General features: G+C 32.5%; 1 protein-coding gene across 4 annotated transcripts; it reads right to left on the bottom strand.

Annotated features, from left to right (window-relative positions):
• Positions 1 to 310: 310 nt before the first annotated feature.
• On the bottom strand, positions 311 to 6,809 carry LOC100263649 (uncharacterized). Of its 4 annotated transcripts, none has more exons than XM_059734676.1 (3): positions 6,305 to 6,615; positions 5,874 to 6,196; positions 311 to 1,742 (listed from the first exon to the last, which is right to left on the bottom strand). In XM_059734676.1, the coding sequence occupies exon 3, from the start codon at positions 1,724 to 1,726 to the stop codon at positions 473 to 475; it is 1,254 nt and encodes a 417-aa protein (XP_059590659.1). In that variant the 5' UTR covers positions 1,727 to 1,742; positions 5,874 to 6,196; positions 6,305 to 6,615; the 3' UTR covers positions 311 to 472. The 4 variants fall into 4 exon arrangements, with proteins under 4 accessions (XP_059590659.1, XP_019072348.1, XP_010665336.1 ...); XM_019216803.2 differs by having other exon boundaries at positions 5,874 to 5,907; XM_010667034.3 differs by lacking the exon at positions 5,874 to 6,196 and adding an exon at positions 4,991 to 5,081.
• Positions 6,810 to 14,501: the final 7,692 nt, after the last annotated feature.

Raw genomic sequence — 14,501 nt, 5'->3', positions numbered from 1 at the left:
GAATAAAAATTTGTTTGAGGATGTGAAATATTTTTAACCCATTTTTTATGTTTTTAATATATTTTAAAATTAACTTCTATATATAATACTTTATTTTTAATTATTCTCAAATTAACTTCTATATATAATACTTTATTTTTAATTATTCTCCATATTTATATAATTACTTTTTAAAACAACCCTTAGAATTTTTGAAAACACCTGATTTTTCATTTTTAAGAACACAAAATTATTTTTTGTTTTTCGATTATCAAATGTGTTTTTCTGTTTTTTTTAATTCTAATGTTCAGCAAATTGTTTTAAAAACCAATTACCAAACAAGACTTACTTTCTCATAACATTTAATTATATACACATACAAGAAAATGTCCTTTCATAAAACACATACCAACCAAAACACAGCTGAGAACGAAGGGAGGCTGTAACTTCAAAAGCTTGTCTATCTATCCACAATACCTAAAACAAAGGCTATTCAATAATTCCCATCTTCACTCGAATCCTTGGGACACCATGAAACAAGGCTATTCACATGAGGCAGGTAGCAGTCAGATAATGGGGTTTCCATGTCAATCTTTCTCATCACCTGGAGTTGGAAATCATAGGCATACAAGGACCCATCTTCATCCCTCTTGAACACCATTTCTTCAGTCGTTCGCATACTGAACAGAGGAACCATGTCCAGTATGCAGCCAGTTGTGATGCAGTGCTGCTTTGTCCAACCTTCCCCAGACAAACCCTTCAAGCTCCAGATGCCGATTTGGAGCATTTCTTCATCATGAGACACAAAACATAGGCTGCCCCCCATCTCAACGATTCCATCATGAGTTCTGTAACTCTTTGGGAGCTGGACAGTGTGGAACTTTTCATTTTCCAAGTGCAGAGACACTATGTAATCATTGTCGTTGATGTGAGGAACCCAGTGCAGAGCTCCCATGGCAGAAACCGGTTTGTACCCGAACCAACTAATGAGCCCAAAAGAAGGTCCATTCACTGGTCTCCAAGTTCTTGTCCCAACATTCAGTATCTCACAATTGATGTACCTCAACTCATCATGAAACAAGTGTACCACTTTGTATTCGCTTGTAGAATAGCTTAATGCAAAGCCATAAGATTCTTGATGGGGTTGAGATAAAGTTCCTAGAGGAAGTTCAGTGAGTTTCCGAGTAACAGGATTCATGACTACCAATCTTCCTCTCTTCAGCTTGTTTTCAAGCAAAATCAGACCATTGAAACTGGCTGTAATCTCGCCCATGCAGCTTATGTTAAACTCTCCAATCTTGCTCTTTCCATCTTTAATCTCCATGAACTGGATATAGGACTTTCTTCTGGGGTCTATGACTGGTTGATGAAAAAGAGGGGTGGATTCCAATTGAAGAAGGTTTACTTCAACAGAGAAAGTGTTTGGTTTCTCTTGTGAGATTGATCTCGTAGAAAAAGGGTATAAGTATGTTTCTTGTTTCACAATTGGTGTTAAAAAGATTAGAACAACTTCAGAGCGACGGAGATGGGCATCAATGAAAATGGGGCTATTAATCAATTTATACCATGGCTTACAAACCAACCTTGAACTTGGTAGAGATTCAATAGGAAGCCGAACAAGGATGTTAGAAAAACAATCTTTAGGAAGATAGGGTACTTGCTTTTCCTCCACCTTTTTGGACAATGCCCTCTCTTCTACAGATCTCAATAAACTTTTGCACTTGCTCCCTGGTTCTTTGGCCATCATAGGTTCTTAACATGCACTACAATATGTACGATAAAATAACAAAGTCAGAAAATTTTTTAGCCTTCAAGAGAGAAATCAACAAAGGGAAATGATAACATAGAAACAATATTTCAATTCTTCTTATTTAATTTTTGACGGTTTTAGGTAGCAAAGACATATATATGCATTATGAAAAAAATTTACTTTTACAAAAACAGAAACTCTTTATGATCAGCAAGTTTTAAAAATTATAGGAACTGACAATAAAATATTTTCTGCAATGAAGACTTTCTAAATTCAAAATTGACTCACAAAGAAACTTTTGGATTAGGAAATTTACAAAATAGAAAATTCTTGACTACAGTTGCATGTTAGGTAATAAGGATTTTCTAATGTATTTGGAGGTTCTTGCTGTAGGTATCTTCGTCCTAATGTGTGCACTTAAAGAAAAGAATCAAAGCAACAGACTCATCTTAGAAAGCTTTAGGTTTCCAATAAGAACTGATTAACATGACAATGTTTGTGCAAAAGAGTTGCCTAGATTAGCTGACAAGCAACAAATCATGGTATCAAGCAATATAGTCGAGCCAAACTGTATCCTTAAACGTTAAAAAAAATCCTCTGAGGCACCTGACAGAGGAAGTCAGTGAACAAAAGGTGGATTCAATAGGGGAAATCAATAGTTTGATTGGAAGTGGCAGAGACTCCATCTTATGTTCCAGCACTGCAGGCCAAAGAGGAAAAAAGACAAAGGTGGAATAGGATTCAAATATTTAAGCATACATGGGTTGCCCGGAATAAATTCTCATTGTGCAACCAGCACATCTGCAATTAGTTTCAGTTCCCATCCTAAACTATTTGTCTCTATCCCTCTTCTTGCTCACTCTTTCTTTTTAAATAACTGACACATGTTTTAGTCATGTGGTTACTTTTGACTGGATAACTTTGTATAATATGAAAAATAAAAATACTATTTATATAATTTATAATATCAGAAAGCCTAAATAATATAGTTGGGGGTGTAATTTGAGCAGACTCAACCTGACCCAGCCCAATTTTGGGTGGTCTTGTGCAGTTCCTTTTGTCATTTTGGTTGGGCTTAGGCAAAAAAAGAAAGTTGATCTGAATTGAATTTGAATTGCACTTAGGTTGGGACGTTTGGCAACTCAAACCCAACCCGAACCCAAATTGATTATTTAATAATCTTAATTAGATAATTATATAATATTATATCACACACACACACACATAACAATCATAAATTACTAAATTTTATAGTCTATTATTTAACTATTGATATTTAAATTTAAATTGACTTTAAGAATTTAATTATTACTCAAACAGGTTGTCTTATAAAAAATAGATAAATTATCTTCTTATATAAAAATTGAGAAATTCTTTTATTTATTTTACTTAAAATGAATTTCTTATCAAAATAAAGAAGGAATAAACCCTATGTACCCTATATGGACTTTCACTCTCATCTTCTCCTCTGCTGCCATCCACCATTGCCACACACTTTTATTTATTTACAAATCTTTTTGGCTTGCTAATATGTTATGCACTTTTTCCGTTTACTATTTGTCTCTACACCTCCTCTTACTCAATCTTTCTCTTCATCATTGCATTTGATCTTCTCTCTCTCTCTCTGTTTTTTCCTTTATGTTTGCCTTTGGTCCCCAAACTATGAACTCCTCCATCTGAATTTCCTTCATCTACAATTTTCATTTCACTCCCTTTCTGCAAAACCAACTTCTTAATTCCTGCTCTGCCAATTCTTCCCTTCATATTAGCCCCAAAGTTCATTCGCATCATAAAATAGAAGACCACCAATCTGTTTCACCTTTAATTAAGGTGGGATAGATGCACTGAACGACGATTTCCTCCTTGCTTTTGATTCTTTTTTCTTTCTTTTCAGTTTTTGCTAGTGATCAGTCATAGATATTATAGTCGACAACTTTAATACAATATTTCTAATTATTCTAGTACTCAAAGATCATTTATTTTTAAATGATATTAGAGTCTCATAATTCACTCAAACTGGAAACAGTTCTCTTTTCTGTTCCAGTTCTAATACCTATGTGGAGATCACCCAGATGTCACAAACACAAATGACAATAACCACTGGATCAACTGCATCTTGAAGTATGGTTTGCAAACATGAAAATAAAGGTTTAAGCAGAAAAAGAAGGTAGAAAACAAGTGGCTAGATGTTCAGGGAAATGATCCATTGGGCACAGTTTACTTCTTCCTTCTACATGCATATAAGCAAAGAATCAAAACAAAAGGTATCATTTTCCTTAACAAGAAACTAAGAAACAAATACACCAACGTTTGCACCAAAATGTAGTCCAGACGTAATCAAGCAATGATAAGTCCAGCATCAAGCAGTATTTTGTTGATCCAATCAGTACTGTTTATGAGTAAACAAGACAAAGGCCGAATAAGATTCAAATATGTGTATTTGCGGATTCTCTGGTAGCAACTTGAATTGATAAAGGACACCATGTCAGTTCTCCATCCTAAACTATTTGTCTCATCCCGTCTCCTCACTTAAGCCTTTTACCTTCATTATTCAATCTTTCCCCCATAATACATCTTCCATTTGCCATTTTATTTATTTATTTGTGTTTTTTTTTCACTTCTCCTTCTGTTCTAGTCCTAGAACATGTATCAACTTCATCGGACTACTTTTGCAACTCTAACATGACTGAAATAGATTTTACCCTGCCCCTACAGGTCCTACCTTAAAATAGAAGACCCCCAAACTCTTCACCTCTAATTAAGTTGGGACTAGATGGATTAAGCTACAATTCCCTTTTTGCTTTTGATTCTTTTCTTCTTTAATTTCCCCTTTTTGCCACTTATCAGTTCTCGGTTTGTTAGTCAATATCTTTACTGTAATCCAGCATAGAAACCTATGCTGGAGCCTGGAACAACAAAGAAATTGCAAACCCACATGACAACTGTTTCAATGGAGGCATCCATGTCAACAAACCACCAAATTGAATGCATTTCGTCTTAAAACATGATAAATATCATGACAATAAACATCTAAGTGGAAAAAAATGAAGTAGATTGATATTCAGGGAGTGTAAAAATTTGGCATAATTTCAAAACAATGCTATATCAAACAAAAAATGAAAAAAATGCCATTTTTCATTTCAATTTCTCATTTTTTTTCTCTTCACCTCAAGATTTAAACAACTATAGGATTGAATCATTGAAGAAGAACACAGTTTCAAGGGTAATCCAATATCCATGTCAAAAAAACCAAAAGCGTACCATTTATCAAAATCATTTATCATTTAGGACCATTAGAGTTCCATGATTTATTAGCCCGAAACAATTCTTCTCTTGATGGCAATTTTGATACCTATCCACCAAGAACCAAGTAATCACAAACCCAATACAAAAACCACTGAATTGTCTACATTTTTGTCTTAAACTAAGATCTAACATCATGAAAATTATGGTTAAAACAGAAAAAAGAAAGTATCTACATATTAAAGGAAATAACCGATCTAGCCTAGTACTAAAACGAATAAAGCCAAAAAAACCTTCTTTTTTTTTTTTTTTTTCCAATTTCTTGTTTTTTATTTGCGTGAGTAACGAACAACTATATGATTCTATAATTGATGTAGAGCAAAGTTTCATGTATAATTCATTATGGTAGGTCCAAGAATTAAAGACATAGTCTAATACAGTCTATTCTATTACCCCAAAAAATTGAAGAAGAACATAGTTTCAATGGTAAATGCAGAAAATGAACCAGATATCAATTCAATTTAGCAATACTATACCAAAAAAAAGAAAAGAAAAGAAAAGAAAAAAAGAAAAACACAAACAAACAAACAAACATTTTTTGTACATGAGATATAAACAACTACATGATTCAACCATAGCAGAAGAACACAGTTTCAACTGTAAATCTGCATGGGTAAGTGAAAGACCCATACCATTAATGACCCAGATATCAATTCAATGAAGCAACAATAAAGCAGAAAAACCCATTTTTTCCACCATGAGATATAAGCAACAACATCATCCAATTATTTAAATTGGAACTATATGATTCAATTATTGGAGTATAACACAGTTTCAACTGTGAATCAACATGGGTAAGTCAAAGGGAAAAAAAGAAGGGAAAAATCAAAGAATGAGTTACCTAGACATTAATCCAATAAAGCATTTTCCACTGTCTGTAAATCAACAAAGGTACGTCAAAGAAATCAAAGAAGCAAAGAATCAAAGAATGGGTGACCCAGATATTAACTTAATAAAGCAATATCAAATCAAACAATTAGGCAGAAAAAGCCCAGTTTCAACTGTAACTCTATATGGGTAGCTCAGAAAAATAAAAAAATGGGCAACCCGGAGATCAATTCAATGAAGCAATATTACATCAAAATGTAAGGAAAAACCCCATTCTTTCACCATGAGATATAAACAATCATATGATTCAATCATCGGAGAAGAACACAATTCCAACTGTAAATCAACATGGGTAAGTGAAAAAACAAAAAAGAATGAGCGACCCATATATCAATTCAATTCCAATATGAAAATGAAAGGAAAGAAAAGCCAGTATGAGGCTACCTGATTGAAGAAGAAGATTAAGGTGATGGGTGAATTTTCCAAGGCAATTTATCAGATAATCTTGCACCATAGCCTCAAATGCTCATTAGTTTGTGTTTTGAGGTAGACTTGGGACTGACCCCTCCACGATTCTTCCAATCCAAAGACCTTGACTTCTCCCACCAACGTCGATGACTTCTAGGCCTCCTTTCTCCACCGTGAACCGTGGGTTTGGCCCAGCCTAATGATGGCGATATGTGAACTATTACCATTTGAAGCAACCAACTTTAATCTTCTGAAAGGTAGGTTTAAGGGTAATTTCAAAATTCTCTTCTGTTTCTTTAGATAATATTTTACAAGAAATTTTCAATAGTTTGTTGAAGAGAGAAATTCCCCAAGAAAGTTGGCGGCTGGACACTAAATGAGAATCGTGGGATCCGAGTTGAAATACTCCCAAGTTATTTTCATTTTTGTCCGGGGGAATTTTGGGATATGATTCCATGCCATTTTGTGTTCTACAATCTTTAGTAGTGTGGAATCAATATATATATATATATATATATATATATATATATTTTTTTTTTTTTTCCTAACTCAAGCCTAATCTAATTTCAACTTGAGTTTGAAAAACAAAAAACAAAAAATTGGATTACACAACTTCAAGTTATAAATTGAGCTATTGACTTTGAATAAATATGATTAATTATTAAGTTGACTATCAACTCAATCCAAACCATTCAAGTTACACATGTAAATACGGTAGATGAAGATATCACAAATCAAGTAGATTTTCACTTTTTATCTTCTTGATTATTGTCATTTATTTTTATCATCTTTCCGGTGATTTTGTGTTTTACAATCTTTATTAGTGTGAAATTTGATTCCACCTAACCCATCAACCAAGTCTAATCAATATATATTTTTTTCCAACTCGAGCCTAATCTAATTTCAACTTGAGTGTGAAAAATAAAACAAAAAATTGGATTACACGACTTCAAGTTATAAATTGGGCTATTGACTTTGAACAAATATGATTAATTATTAAGTTGATTATCAACTCAATCCAAACCATTCAAGTTACACGTGTAAATATGGTTGACGATATCGCAAATCAAGTAGAAGAAAAAATCTTTTTAACAAATACTAGTCAAAACTAACATTTGATATGTGAAGTGTGATAGTAAATTATATATATAAAAAAAGGATGATAATGATTAAGAAGAATTGAAGATTGGAATATATATATTATAGAATTAATAGGAGATTTATGGTTTGTTTGGTAATTATTTTTGAAAATAATTATGAAAAATAGTTTTTGAGAATAGTTTTTAAAAACTGTCCTTTAATTTTTATAGAACAAAAGTTTGTTTGAAAACATAAAATGTTTTAATCATATTTTTAATATTTTTTAAATATGTTTTAAAAATAATTTTTATATTTAATGTTTTATTTTTACTTATTCTATATATTTGTATAATTATTTATTAAAATATCTCTTAGAAAACAAGTGAAAATAACATAAAACAACCAAAAAATATTATTTGAAAACAATCTATTTTCTAATCTTAAGAACAAAAAACATAAAATGGTTTTTGATTGTAAAACATATTTTTTGTGTTTTTTATTTTAAAAACCATAAAACCGTTTTAAAAAACAATTCCCAAACAAGTCCTTAATCTCTTAGAATTATTTCTTTATCAAGAAAGTGAAAACTAATCCGGAATTATTTCATTTTCTTTTACAAAGACTTCATGAAATTTCTTGAATTTAATTCTAATTCTTTCCATTTCTACCTTCTAATTTGATACTTTTGACTCCCGTTTCAATAAATGCACCATTATTGCAATGTCATAGTCTTAGTCCCAACACTAGTGTTGATTAAAGAGAATTGCAGGTTTATTGACTAGAAAACATACAATAAGGAGTTACTGCAGAATTTATAGTGAATCGAAATTGAAACAAAAAATGAGCCTTATCATAAAGTAATTGAGTCTCATCCTCATCATAAACTGAGCCTTATCATATCGATCACTAGAATCTTTATCAATTCAAACTATTAAATCCTTATCAGTTTAGTTCAAACTAAATCCTTATCTTTATCCATCCCTTCTCAAGCACACGGGGGAGATTGCGACGTTGAGCTTGGAGCGCATCACCAGAAATGGATATTGGCATAAGCCGTTGGTCTTAATATCAACTATTTGATTTGCACTAGGAACATAGCGTGTAACCACTTGTATGCCAATGACTTTATCTCATAGAAAGTGAAAATCTGGCTCGATATGCTTACTATGAGCATGAAGTATAGGGTCTGTTGCCAAGGTAAAGGCACTCATGTTGTCACACCATATAATTGGAGTTTGAGGAAAACAAACCTGAAGCTCTGTAAGAAGAGATTAGATCCAAGCAAGTTCAGCGACATTCTGATTCGGTACTGGAGTGAGAGACAACAGATTGCTTCTAAGCACCCCATGAAACTAAAGATGAGCCTAGATAAATGCAACAACCACTAGTGGATTTCCGATCATCTGGATTGCTGGCCCAGTCAACATCTGAATATGCAACCAAATCAAGTTGTGATGCTAGTGTAATGAAGAGGCCATAATGCATAGTTCCTTTGAGGTACCGTAGCAATCTTTTACTAGCTTTCCAATGAAGATCAGTTGACTTATGCATGAATTGGTTTACTTTGCTGACAACAAAAGCAATTTCTGGACGACTGATGGTTAGATATTGAAGTGCGCCTACTGTACTTCTGTACATTGTTGCATTTTCAAGTAGAGTGCCATCATATTGGGATAATTGAAAGGAAGTGAAGCATGATATTGCTATTGGTGTTGCTCCAATCATTCGAGTCTTGGTTAGAAGATCCTCAATACACTTGGTTTGAGTACGATGAAGTCCTGTACTTTGGCGAATTACTTCAATCCCAAGAAAGTGATGAAACTGGCCCATATCTTTGAGTGCAAATTGGTGATGAAGATCATAGATGAACTTTGAAATAAGTTGATTGTTGTTCCTTGTGACAACTCTGTCATCAACTTAAGTAAGTAAGAAAATAAGTTGCCTTTAGAGGCATAAATCATTAGTGAAGAATCTGACTTAGATGCTGTGAAATCCCACATAGTCAGTGTTGATGTCAACTTGGTGAAATAGGCTCATGGTGCCTGTTTAAGGCCATAAAGAGCTTTATTCAACTTGCATACATATGTAGGAGTAGTTGCATTTTCAAAGCTAGGAGGTTGTTGCATAAACACTAACTTGGTAAGATCACCATGTAAGAAGGCATTATTGATGTCGACTTGTCAAGTGGCCAATTGTGGTGAACTGCAAGAGCAATGATAATTCTGATTGTTGTTGCCTTTACAACAAGGCTAAATGTGTCACTAAAATCAAAACAGGGTCTTTGAGTGAACCCTTTTACAACCAAACGAGTTTTATGCCTTTGTATGGATCCATCTGGATTTTTCTTTAACCTGAAAATCCACTTACAGCCAATGACACTCTGGTTAGGGGGTAAAGGCACAAGTGACCATGTGTTGTTACAAAGAAGAGTATTATATTTTTCTTGCATCGGCGTTGTCCATTCAGGAATGTGCAAGGCTTGAATATGAGAATTTGGTTTAGTAGTGGAGGACACTGAGGCAACCAAGGCTCGAGGTTTGAAAAGGCCTAACTTGGAATGAGTTTGCATAGGATGAGTAGAGAGTGTGGAGATATGAGGATCAGTAGGTAGAAGAGTATCAAAATTTTGGGTTGGAGATTCTTCTGATCATAAAGCAATTGTAGTTGAAGAGTTGGAGACTGGACTTGACTGAGAAACTGATGGAGGAGAATGAGAAGAAACATTAGAGCTGTCGGGCTCGAAAAGAGTTGGGATAGTAACATGAGTAGGAGGTTTGGAATGAACAATTTTGGATTATAGACTGCTGAAAGGAAATGACAACTCATTAAAAATTACATGCCTAGAAATAAATGTTCTTCCTGTTTCCAAATGAAAGCACTTGTATCTCTTGTGTGATAAACTATACCCTAAGAAAATGCAAGATTTGGATCTCAACTCAGGTTTGTGGTTGTTGTAGGGACATGTATAAGGAAAACACTCACTCCCAAAAACTTTTAAATAACATCAGGCTTTTGGTGATAAAGAGCTTGATAGGGTGATCAGTTCTTTAATACTGGTGTAGGAAGTCTATTTATCAAATAAACTACAGTTTCAAAGGCTTGTTCCCAAAATTTTTAAGGCATGGATGCTCGTGCAAGCAAGGTCAGACCCATTTCGACAATGTGCCTATGTTTTCTTTCTACATTTCCTTGTTGTTCATGTGTGTGAGGACATGGATGGCTATGTTTGACACCAAAAGTTGCAAGGAAATTAGTGAAAGACCTGTACTCCCCACCCCAATCAGTTTGAAGTGTCTTTATTTTTTTGTTAAATTGAAGTTCAACAAAAACCTTGAATTGCTTGAAAATAAGGAGTGCATCAGATTTTTGTTTGATGGGAACAAACAAAAATATTAATTCTAAGGGTTCAGTTGTCATAGAAGTAAAGTGATTAAAAGAAAGCTTGTGTGCCTTTTTAAGTTGGCATGCAAACAAAAGAAAGACTGATCTTTATTACCTTGAACTTGAACTTTACAATTGGACAGTAAAGATTCAACAACTTTCATAGAAGAATGTCCAAGGTGCTGATGCCATGGACTTACATTAGAATTCGAACTAGAGATAGATAACATTGAAAAACAACTTATTGATCCTATGGAATTATTCTATAGGCTTCTTGTGTTTATTTTTTGAATCTAGATTTTGAAGTTGAAGTTGGTAAAGGGCACTTGATGGGTCAAGCTTTCCTCTGAGTAGAACTTTCCCTATGGTTGAATCCTTGACAACATAGAAAGCAAGATGAAATTCAATAAAGGCATTGTTATCAGAGGTAAATTTGGATACACTAAGCAAGTTCTTCGTTTGGCAGGCACACAAAGCAAATTATTTAAAAGCAAAGAGTTATTGTTAGAATGAATAGCAACATACCCAGAATGAGTGATGGTCAAACCTTGGCCATTTCCCACCAGAATTTTGTTGGTTCCTCCATACTTTACTGGCCTTTCCAAGTTGTTAATATCAGGAGTAATGTGATTAGAAGCCTCTGAATCTAGATACTAGTTCAGATCATTGATTGTATGTGGAGAAGCTGTCATGGCTACAAGATTGGTTGTGTGCTGACTGACATTTAGGCCTTGATAGGTTTGATCAAATCTGTAATAACATATGACTGCCATGTGACCAAGCTTTCCACAAACTTGATATTATGGCTTGGATTTATTTTGATAATTTCCTAGGCCTTTACCTCGTCCATATACACGACCCCTGACAGAAAAATTGTTATTTTGTAGATTTTTGTTTTGAAAATGTTGAGACTTTTTACCACCAGAATTATTTCTCTGATCATTGTTCATTGACGGATTGTTATGTTTATTTCTCTGACCTCCATTTGTGATATCTAGATGATTCTCTTGAATTAATAAAAGACTTCTTAATTCTTCTATATCAAGTTCACCAATACCTCCAGGTCTGGTGCTGATAGATGTGACAAAAGATTCATACTCAGGACTCAAACCATTTAGGATATGTTCGATTTGCTTTTCATGTAGCACCAAATGGCTAGATGCTGCCATTTTGTCTACAAACCCTTGCTTTTTTACCAGGTACTTAGTCATGGAAAGGGTATCTTTCTTTGTGGATTGTAGTTGAATTCGATATTGCCTCATCCTTGCTCTTACTTGAGAGGTGAACAACTTTTCTAAGTTGTCCCAAGCTGCAAATGAGGTTGCTGAATTAATAATCTGAGCATGGATTCCTTCTGATAGTGATAAGAAATTCCAATTCAGAATCAGAGTTTTAAAAGGCACACTTTAAGTGCGCCTAGGCTCAAGGCGCAACCACTCCCTAGTTATAGCACCTCGTTTGCCAAGACATGCACCTTATTGAAAAAGCATGTCTTATCGACTTTTTCTCTTCTTTTTTAAATGCTTTTATTTTTGAAATTTCTATTTCTATATTTAAACTTATATAATTTTGTTATTTTTTTTTATTGAATGCTTCTTTACAATGTTTGGAATCTTAAATTTTTTATTGATCGGATTAGATTTTGAATCATATTTTATAAGATTAACATGCACCCCAAGTTGCATTTTACTTTACTCAAGCGTACACCTTGTGTTGTGCCTTGCGCCTAAGCTATAGGAGACTTTTGCGTCTTAGGTGCACCTTGTGCCTTTTAAAACTATGTTCAAAATTGTTTGATCATGCTTTTGCCATCGAAGATACAGTGGATTGATAGTGTTTGACTTCAAAAGAGTTTTTGGAGGACATTCTATGATGCCCCTTGCCTAGATCTTCTAAATCATAAGTTCTGATAATTGTGAGAATTTGAGATTTCCATAGTAGATAATTGTGTTCACCAAGCTTGATGGTCAGGGAAGGGTTAAGGGTGTTTGATGGAAGCTGAGATGGTTGGGTTGATTGAATTTCAGTGGCTAGACTATTTTGGACATTCAAAGAAGATTAGGGTGTTTGGTCTCCAGTGATTGATGCCATTTTTTGAGGCTGATGGCCCTGATACCATAAAGAGAAATGCAAGTTTATTGACTTGAAAACAAATCATACAATGAGTTATTGCAGAATTTATAGTGAATCCAAACTGAAACAAAAAATGAGCCTTATCATATTGATCACTAGAATCCTTATCAAATCATAGGTAACACATTTGATAGGTAACACATTAAAGCCATGTTTGGAATACTGGAATAGAGAATGATAAATCAATTTCGTGTTTGAATTATTTTTTAGAATGAGAAGATGATGAAAAATTCATTGTTATGAAAACCAAATACTACTCTTGGGATAATTTTGATTCATCTCTTTTACATAGAATTGTGATTTATTCTCATTTTCCGTCTTATCTCTATTCCTATCCTTATGTGTCAAACACAACCTAGGGTGTGACATGCTTCTTAAAAAATGATTTAATTTTTTATTTGATTTTTCAAATAACCACTTTGAAGAGATTCATAAAAATGAATTTTTAATTAATATTTTCATTTGGAAAAACAATTCAAACACATTATTGCACGATTGAATACAAATAAAATTTGAAAACTAGTTTGTTGCTTTGTTTCAATTTTTTATAATTACTTTATTTTTTAAAAAAAATTATTTTCTTTTTATACATACAAGAATAATTTTTAAAAACTATTATAAAAAATTTGTTTTTTAAAACTGTTTTTGAAAACATTTTTCGATCATAGTCATAAATTATTTAAATCAACTATTGATTTAAATTGTATCTGAAATCAAATTACAAAGGAAAGAGAATTCAATAAATAGAATTTAAAATGAAAGAAATTAAAATTTTAATTCCTTCTTCATGTTTGGTAGTAGATAAAATTGAAATAAAATAATTTTCTCCTTTGTTTAATATTGTAATAGAAATGAAAAGAAAATAACTTATTTTACTATTTTCAACATACTTCAACTACAAATATAAATATTAATAATTCTTAATTAAAATCAAGTGATATAAAAATATTACTAAAAAGATATAAGTGACCTTAAAATTTGAAATTTATAAAAATAGAAGTTAATAAAAACATTAAAGGAATACATTAATTATTATAATAATTTTTTTCCTTTTATTCTCGGCAAAAGTATAGTAGATAGAAAAAAAGGAAATAATCTCTACCGATTTAAAAGAACTTTTAGAGTAAATTACTTTTTTTCAATACCTATGGTAAGAATTGTCAATCATATGATATCATGTATGCATTTTTTAGGTTCAATTATTTATAACATAGTTTTATTTATTTGTATCTTGTAATTTAATTTATTATTATACTCTCATTTGACATGATTTAAGAACCTGTTTGGCACTAATTTTGGAAAACGCTTTTTAGCTTTTCTAACACTTAATTTTTTTTATTAATTTAGTACGAGTTAGATTAAAAATATTTTCTAAAATTAGTGTCAAACAAATTTTAAATCTCATCGTACAAGGTTTAATATCTTGTTTTACAAATACTATTTCCATATCTTAACACTTTCCTAATTTTTACGAGAAAATTTTATCATTAAAAAATAATAAAAACTATTAAAGTTTGGAAAAAAAAATCGATGATATTAATATAATAAGGAAGAAAAGAGAGAGAGAAAAAACAAGAAT

This window comes from Vitis vinifera, chromosome 18 (genome assembly GCF_030704535.1).
Source record: "Vitis vinifera cultivar Pinot Noir 40024 chromosome 18, ASM3070453v1".
Classification (NCBI taxonomy): domain Eukaryota; kingdom Viridiplantae; phylum Streptophyta; class Magnoliopsida; order Vitales; family Vitaceae; genus Vitis; species Vitis vinifera.
The sequence above is the reverse complement of the archived record's forward strand: the minus strand, read 5'-3'. Positions and strand labels throughout refer to the sequence as shown.